Here is an 8,928-nt window from a genome sequence, read left to right on the forward strand (position 1 = left end):
AAACTTCCTTAGGTTTTCTGACAGTGGAGGGAGATTCATTTGCCTTAAGACAACCTAATTTGTTTATCTTAGATGTCTTTCTTGGAATGGGACCAATCACCCTTTGGTGGTGCATATCTCTCCGTTGACTAGAGAGAAAGTTTTAATGACTGCTGCAAACAAGCTGTTTTAAATATTAGATGGCCAGCATTAATTAAAGTGAATCCCAGACTCATATATCTCAGGTGAGTGCCAATAATTATATGATAGGTAGAATCTCTATCACTTGTGCCCCATCTTTTCATGACTTAAACTCTTGTCTTGACAAAATAAAAAACTCTAGCACTTCCAAGGGAGCATTAACAAAGTGAAATTTTCATAATTTTTGTAAGAAACTGCTTTTTCAAAAACGTCCATGAGAAATCAGTGTAAAGGATGGCTGTGGTAGGTCTTCTATACCTTGTGTTTCATGCTTCATCTAATCTTTCTTCTTACTCCTGCAGTCTCTTCCAAAGCAGAAAACAAATCAGGATTTCAATTCAGTCTCAGAAAGCTGACTGTCTCACAGGTGCCTGGCAAGGGAACACGGGGCCATGTTACGGGTTGCACATTTTGACCACAGGCAACGTACCAGTTTCTGTTTCCTTCCAGGTGTGCAGAACTTCAGGAACTAGTTGGCTAGTAGGACTTGAAGTGTCAAAAATCAGTAACACTTCATAGATTTTTATTATATGCAGACTTGATTCAGTAAGGCAAAAGGAATCAACAGATTTGCCTTCATCAGATGTTAATTATAAGTAACATTTACACTTATCTCTCTGCTTTCATGTGTTAAAAATAGTCTTGCTTATGAATAACGGTCTCTGCTGTGACACAGCAATCTGTCCTAGCTGTGCTTTGCCAAGGAACAAAATGGGACACAAATTACCCATGGTCTGTCAGTCAGGAAAGATTTTCATTTTACAGTGTAAACTAAAAAATTCCGTACAGCTATTGGACAGCAGATGGGAACAGACAGGGTGGTTTTACCAGCATTTTCCCTAATCTTCCTATTTCTCCTGGTAACCAAGAAGTGGTTGCTGACTCCTAATGGCAGCCAAAGCACTCTTCCTTACTAGCTTCACTCAGTGGGCAAGTGAGCTGCAGGACTGGCAGTGGACTAATTTTTCTGTCATTTGTGGAGGAATATAGGATGTATCTGAATAAGGATATTATGTGAGATCAGGAGAAAGAGAATCATCAAAACTCCCCAGCTGACCATGCTTTGGTTCACACTGCAGAGCAGTCTCAGGGTGCACAAAGTGGTTTCCTTGATAAATAATGAAACTGGAAGATGTGCATTAACAGTGTATCTACTATGCTCCAAGCGCTAATGGTTGTTCAGACCATGGGACCAAACTAGTCTAAAGAAAAGACTGCCAAAAACTCCATGGCATGAAGTCTTTAGAATTGTTTCCCTCCAGAGATCCAGTCCTGCTGTGCTTCCCTGCTTACTTATATAGATGTAGCACAGACACTCGTGAAAGCCTGCAGGAGATCTTACCTGGACGAGCAAGTGAAGATCCTACAAAATGTTCACCCAACGCAGGGAGTGGCTTCGTGGTTTCTGGACATAGCTGTTAGAAAATAATGGCAGAAATTTGAGAAAATAGTGAAATTAGCTTAAAACAATGATACTAAGGTTCATTTGGGACTCATTCAGAAAAAAATCATGCAATCTTGAGTTTCAAACTTGACCGAGTTTCTTCTTTTCTGAAGCTGTCAAAGCTTTTAGAAGCATTAGATAATATTTCCAGTGCACTCTGAATATGATGAATTTAGCTTTAAAAAAATAGATGGGGTTCTGAAATAATCACACAACTTCAGAATTTAAGAAGACCTTTAAATATTAGGATATTCACAGCAAAACTCTAAGAATTGCTAATACTGAAATATCTTCTGATTTTAGCAAAAATCGGTGTTCTGCTCTTGCCCAACTTTGAAGCATTTAATGCATTTAAACATTTAAATCTTGCTGCATGTAACTGAAAAGATTCTGTTGCTGTCTTTTGTCAACATTGTTCTTTCCCAGCAATTTCCCCATCAAAGCTTTTGTAGTATTACGATTACCATCATTTACTTTCCTTCATTTAACTTGCACAGTTAATGGAATGATATGTACCCTACGTGAACTGCACAAGGAGCTATATAATTAGCAAGCCAGTTGAAACACATTTGGAAAATAAACTTTGTTGCAATCACTGCTTGTCTTCAAGTGTTTTTAAAGGCTGCACTATGAGGCAGATAATTTTTGCACCTATTCCATTTAACACAGGAGGTCCTGTGCAGATTGCATAAACTGTTGGCTTTGTGGCCTGAGTGTGCTGCTTTTTCAATGGAAAAATGTTTCCTTTAGAGAGAATAGGCTAAAACACTGTAACTCCTCAGGATTTAGGAAAGCACAGTTATCTCTCTGTTCAACCTGTGTGACAGTGGCCAGCCACTTTAATCAGAGCACTAACTACAGGTGCCTATGTAGATGTCACTGGGCTAACAATATTGCTTTTTTTTAATGTATGGCAGTTTAAGGAAAGGACAGCTGGGCAAAGCAGGGCTCCTACTGCTCAGTGCTGTTGAATAACCTGTTCTTTGCCTGGGCAAAGGGGACAAGTCACAATGATGATGTTGGATGCCTGAGGAGATGTGTGGGTCTTCAGTTCCTTTGAGGCCCTCAGCCCTTCTCTCCAACAGGAAGAACAGTATTTGTCAACACGTCAGGAATACCATGCATTGCATACCCTCCCAGTGGCAGCCCAGGGCAGAGTAGGACTCCTTTCCTATCCTCTCCTGAATCATCCACATGTTGTTTGGTTGCCAGGGTTGCAACAGCCTCCAGAACTTGCTGTGAGTATTCAAGTCAAGTTCCAACTATGGTTGAAGGGCTTTCTAGGGCAAATGGAGGCTGAATCAATACCATGAAAAAAGAAAATTTAATGCTTGTAAAGCATGGAGAGTCTTATTAATTCTGATGGTGACCAGAATGAAATAGGACAATCGTTTCACCAGCATGCTTTTAGTGCACCTATTGTGCTGAAAGGAGAGAGAGCTGAGCACGTTCTTATCTTTCTCCAGCCATGTTTTACAGATAATAAGCTGAGAGAACAAACACCTTTTTCTAATTGTTTTAAATGCTGTTAGAAAACAAGACCTATTCAATGTCAAGCAAAGATAAAAAACAATAACAGAGGCTCCAAAAAGGTAGGATTCCTAGGACACTGCTTCTCATGCCTCTTTCTACAAAGGTATTTCAAGGCATACATTGCATCAGTGATTCACCAAACCTTGTACAAGAATGTTTAGCTTTCAGTTTGTGTCATCAAAGGCCACGTCTTTAACATACAATGCAATGTCCATTTTCTGTATGTTTAGCAGGCCTCCGGGCAGCATGCAAGATCTCGTGTGCCAACTCCACAAACTCCCTGCTTGGTGTTGGCAGCCAGATGGGCAAGCCCTCCTTGAAGGACACTGTGGACAACCACACCTAGAATTATGCATACAGTTAAATACTTTATTGGATGGAGGCATAAAAGAACATATCATGATGTTTGACTATTAGCAGACATCAGTTGGACATGATTTGTCTATTTAGAGGATTTTTGAGTTATTCCTTGCAAATTGGTATTTATGTTTCAATCCAAAAAATTTGTCAAGTCCAAGCTTCCTTGACAACCTCAGCTCACAGAAAGCAAAGACTTCAGTACACCCTTAACCTGAGATGCTGTCTTTCACCAGTGGTTTCTGCAAAGCTTCATTTGGGTGTGTTACTTAGTGTCCATGCTTAGAGGCCCCCATACAAAGCTTAATTAGATTAATTAATCATCCACTGCCAGTTAGAAATTCATTCCTGAACTGATGTATCATAGAATCATTCAGTTTGGAGAAGACCTTTACGATCATCAAGTCCAACTGTAAACCTAACACCACCAAGTCCACCGTTAAACCATGACCCTAACCACCACATCTGCATGTCCTTTAAATACCTTCAGGGATGGTGACTCAACTACTTCCCTGGGCAGCCTGTTCCAATGCTTGACAACCCTCTCAGTGAAGAAGTTTCTCCTAATATCCAATATGAACCTCCCTGGCACAACTTGAGGCCATTCCCTCTTACCCTATTGCTTGTTACTTTGAAGAAGAGACTGAGACCCACCTTGCTACAACCTCCTTTCAGGTAGTTGTAGAGAGTGATAAGGTCTCCTCTCAGCCTCCTTTTCTCCAGACTAAACAACCCCAGTTCCTTCAGCTGCTCCTCATAAGACTTGTGCTCTAGACCCTTTGCCAGATTCATTGCTGTTCTTCGGACACACTCCAGCACCTCCATGTCCTTCTTGTAGTGAGGGGCCCAAAACTGAACACAGCACTCGAGGTGCAACCTCAGCAGTGCCAAGTACAGGGGCACAATCACTTCCCTACTCCTGCTGGCCACACTATTTCTGATATAGGCCAGGATGCTGTTGGCCTTCTTGGCCACCTGGGCACACTGCTGGCTCATGTTCAGCTCATCATCGACCAGCTCTCTGCTGGGCAGCTTTCCAGCCACTCTTCCCCAAGCCTGTAGTTACCAGCTGGGATTATAGCAATTAGAAAAGGTGAACGCAGAACATTGTGTAATGGTTAGGTATTGTCATCACCATTTCTAGATCAAGTCCTCCTCAGTCCATGACTGGGGCATGTAGGCATTACAAAGTCAGTAAAGGTAAGACTGTAAAGGCAAATTACAAGAATATTTATTACATCAGCTGATACACACTAGACCTGAGTGTGGAAGCAAGTGAGGAAAGAAAAGCTTTGTTTCAAATAGTTACACATATTAAGGATCTTATTCAAATTATTTGATAAATGTATCCTCATTTCTGGTTTTATTTTTAATTATCAGGATGACATTTTCGTTTGTAACATAATGTCTTTAGCATCTGCCCATGGCAACACATGGGCAGTGTTTCAGAGCTGTTCTCAGTTGCATTTGGATACGTCAAGAGAATTTGTAAGAGCTTCATTTCTCTCCACCTGCCAGCAGAGAGTAGACTCATGGCACTCTTCCAGTGCTAAATACATTTCCTGGTAGCCAGAGTCACTTTGTGTAAACCAAGGAGGACTGCCTGTGTGAAATCCAAGGCTGAGGTCATGTTGGAAATGAGAAGCAGTCTCTCAAGTACTGAGCATTTCATATGTGTTAAAGGCTCAATGTTCAGAATAAATATTTGAAAGTGAATATTCTAGAGAAATCTGCCACATGGGTGATAGAGCAGATTTGCTGGTCCACAGCCAGTCACCTCAGTTAGTGATTCATTAAGGAGGATCTGGGGAAGTGAAGCATGCTAACAAGGTCTCTCGTTTCAGCTTACAAGGAAAAGATGAAGGAGCTGTCCATGCTTTCTCTGATCTGCTCCTGTTTTTACCCTGAACCTCGCAACATGAACATCTATAAATATGATGGTGAGTGACTTTCACTGGAAATCATCTGCAGGCCAGATCACGTGCTAGTGCACGTGAAATTATTCATTTCACGATCCCAGTCCATAATGTTAGCCACTGGATGGTTTGCTGATACAACAATTTATTTGCTGGTTTTGGCTGTTACCTTCTATAGATTGTGTATTACCCATGACGCTGGATATTGTTCCTAATAGCAACTAACTAAACTCATAAAACTATCCCTCTCATACTGAGTTGTAATTTTCCTACTACCCATTTGAGAATTAAAGCTCTTCACAGCTGACATAATTCCCAAGGAAACCAAGAAAAGATGAAAGCATGCTTAAAAAATTAAATCGGTTTGGGCACTGCTCACAGGGGTTGTGAAATGGCACAGAACCCCAATAAGCTTCCAAATCCACTGTAAATTTTTATCTTTATGAGATTAAGGTATAATTAAGCTATTACAGATAAAATAGAATGTACTTCTCCTGAGAACGGTTTTAGCCCATAATCTGCCATTGCACTTAAAATGCCCAAGGCAAAGATGCTAAATCTTTTGTCTGTGTTTCTGATCCTGCACTAACGTCTGTGCTGCTTCTCTCCTCAGTCCTGCTGAGGTATTGAAGGGCTTACCATTTCTCACTTTATTGTGCAGACATGGAAGTGAAACAAATCAACAAACGTGCCTCGGGCCAGGCCTTTGAACTGATCCTAAAGCCACCATCTCCAGTCTCAGAAGCACCACGAACTTTAGCTTCTCCAAAGAAGAAAGAACTCTCTCTTGAGGAGATCCAGAAAAAGCTGGAGGCTGCAGAGGAGAGGAGAAAGGTATCTTTCCTTAAAAAAAAAATGCTAGTAGTCAGACCTGACTTAGTGTACAGAATAACAGCCAAGTTTCCTGTCCATTGGTATGTTTTCCATTGCCGTCACTGACTCATAGCAGCCTGCATGGACAAAATTTATGAACATGTTTAAAGAAACAAATGAGTTTATTTTCTTTTCAGCAGCTTGCAAACAAACCTCACTGGTTTTGATGCTTGGGAAGTATGCGTCACAAAAGACAGATGGCTTTGGACAAGGAGGCCCAGGCAGGTTCAAATACACATGTTGGCAGTGTGAGTGTAAGTGGTTCATTCAGAGCATCTGGAAACCAGCGGAATCCTTCTGGTGTCTTAATAAAGGGATGGATGCACAATTCAAACAGCTACTGTCTGGCCTACCAGATCTTGACTCCTTGTAGTGCCCACGGAAACTAGTCACAAGGTCTGCCTGAGGCAGCTGTAATGTCTTATGTATGCAGCATGGAGGCACATCAGCCCTGAATAAAGAGTGCTCTGGATCATTCACCACACATTTGAATGAAGATGCTGGCATAGCACAGCTACTAAGAGAGGCATTTCTGGCAGACCATCTCAGTAATGCTAGTAGTTGGCCTTGTAGGGTTCTGTACAGACTGAGTCTTCCTTTCTTTATGACCTTACCCACTTTCTAAGTTTATCACATAGAGTTTGGAAGGGTTGCTACACCTTCTTCACAAAGGTTAACACAAATGCAGGGTGCACGCAGCAGGAAGTCCACATTAACTGTTTATTTGGCTTTCATCATGACTGATGTGTTGAAGAGGTCTTTATTCTAGTCAGAGATAGCTCAGGTTACTTTTTTTTTTTTTTTCAGAAGATAAAAGGCCGAATTCCAGATCAGATAAGCTGGAAGATGACAGGCAAAGCCAATGAGACATTCATCACTGCCATCCCAAATTGTCAGTCTGAAAATTGGCAGTGTTCTGTATGGGCCCAGTGTTTATGCTGTGTTGCACCATTTCAGAAAAGTCATGGCTGGCTGCAGTGGCCACAGAAAACTCAAGATGTGGTAATATATTTTCCTGGTTAGTACATGTTTCCTTTTGCTGTGGCATGAAAGGAGAGCCACAGAAGTCAGAGAAGCCTCAGGAGCCAAAGAAGGACTTTCTGTGTCCTTCAGCCAGGTGATCAGGGTTATTTTGTGGCAAACGTGCCTGCACCAGTTAAATTTGAGTTAGAAATTCCTTCCACCTGCTCCTGGGGTCCCTGGTAGAAAGTATATGAAAATGAAACAAGCTCAGATGTCTCTAAGCCTTTAATTTATCTCTTAAACAATGGGATTTGTTACTAAAATGACATTTACAGTATTGTTTCCAGGTATGGACAAAAATGTGTACAGAAGTCCAGGGACAGTAGATGTGCCACAGACAGCACATGGAGCAGCTCCAACAAAAGCAGCTCCATTCTCCTTTCACTCCTGTCAGACCAGATCAGGGTCACTTCCAAGAAACCCAGTGGAGCGGTTACACTGGAGTACGGTGAGATGTGGGTCCATTGAAGTCAGTTGATCTGGATTACTGACAGGCCCTTAGAACCTAGCCCTCTGTTTTGATTTGCAGTGAAATCTGACTGTTCTGGACCTCACTAATTTGAACAGTTCATTTAGGTGAACACTGAAGTGTTGCCACATTTGCCATTTCTTCTGCCTTGCTAACACAAGACTGGGCTTCTAATGCACGCACATTAGCACTATTGCTTCTTTCAAATAAATATTTTGCCAGAGTATTCATTTCAGCAGAAGGACATGACTGCATGTGAAAGGAATATTCATCTGCACTAGCAGCTTCCCGGAAGTATGAGGTTTCACACACCCAAATGCTGGTACACCTCAAAGACTCAGTCTGTGAAGTACCTCTGTACCAAGTACAAATATGCAAGTACAGATATGGACACAGAATGAAATGGCAGCAATTAAGAAGCCTGATATTATGCATATACTTAGTGGAGAATATAAATTGGATGACCCAGAGATTTAATTTCATTGATTTCATTACTGTTCATTTCTTCTTAAAGAAAAACTCATTATGCAATAAACTGTTCATCAGTGATAGCAATACAGACACCTGCCATTTCTTCCCCTTGGCACTACATACATTTTGAATGAACATATAACTGAGTTATTTTAATAGATAAGATCCTCCACATTAGCATTGCAGCAGAAATTGCTGGGAAAGGAACAAAGAACAGAGCAAAAGACTTCATTAGCTCACTGTTAAAGTCCCTGGTGCTCCCATGTCTCAACTACTGCCTTCATTTTAGGCCTGAAAAAGAGTATATTGCAGAGAAGGATAAAAAAAGCAATCAGAGGAGCAGAACATCTTCCATTTAAGATAAATTAAATAGTCCACTTTTCAGCTTGGAAAGAGACAACAGATAGAAGACAAGATAGAAGTCTACAAAGTCATGAATCCTAATGAGAAGATGAATAGGAACAATTATATTCTGTTGCACATAATCCAAAAGGGAAGAAGCACTCAATGAAATCATCAGACAGCAATTTCAAAACAGAGAGAGGGAATCACCTTTTTATGTAGTGTTTAATCAAACTGTATTTGTTATCACAGACTACTTAGAGATTATTAAAATATTATTTATTTCAAAAAGATAATAGCAACCAGGCAGGTTTGCTGAA

The 8,928-nt window shown here is 40.9% G+C and overlaps 1 protein-coding gene across 3 annotated transcripts in view; it reads left to right on the forward strand.

The window, feature by feature from the left end:
- The first annotated feature begins 5,342 nt into the window (after positions 1–5,342).
- STMN2 (stathmin 2) overlaps positions 5,343–8,928 on the forward strand; it is a 13,501-nt gene continuing 9,915 nt past the window's right edge. The window contains exons 1-2 of one of the 3 annotated variants that reach the window (XM_010168552.2): positions 5,343–5,454; positions 6,092–6,264. In XM_010168552.2, the coding sequence (XP_010166854.1) occupies positions 5,373–5,454; positions 6,092–6,264 (255 nt within the window). In that variant the 5' untranslated portion in view covers positions 5,343–5,372. Of the gene's footprint in view, positions 5,459–6,062; positions 6,265–8,928 lie in introns of all 3 variants that reach the window. The other 2 variants (XM_010168549.2, XM_010168551.1) reach the window with 2 other exon arrangements.

This window comes from Antrostomus carolinensis, unplaced genomic scaffold (assembly GCF_000700745.2).
Source record: "Antrostomus carolinensis isolate BGI_N321 unplaced genomic scaffold, ASM70074v2 scaffold20385, whole genome shotgun sequence".
Classification (NCBI taxonomy): domain Eukaryota; kingdom Metazoa; phylum Chordata; class Aves; order Caprimulgiformes; family Caprimulgidae; genus Antrostomus; species Antrostomus carolinensis.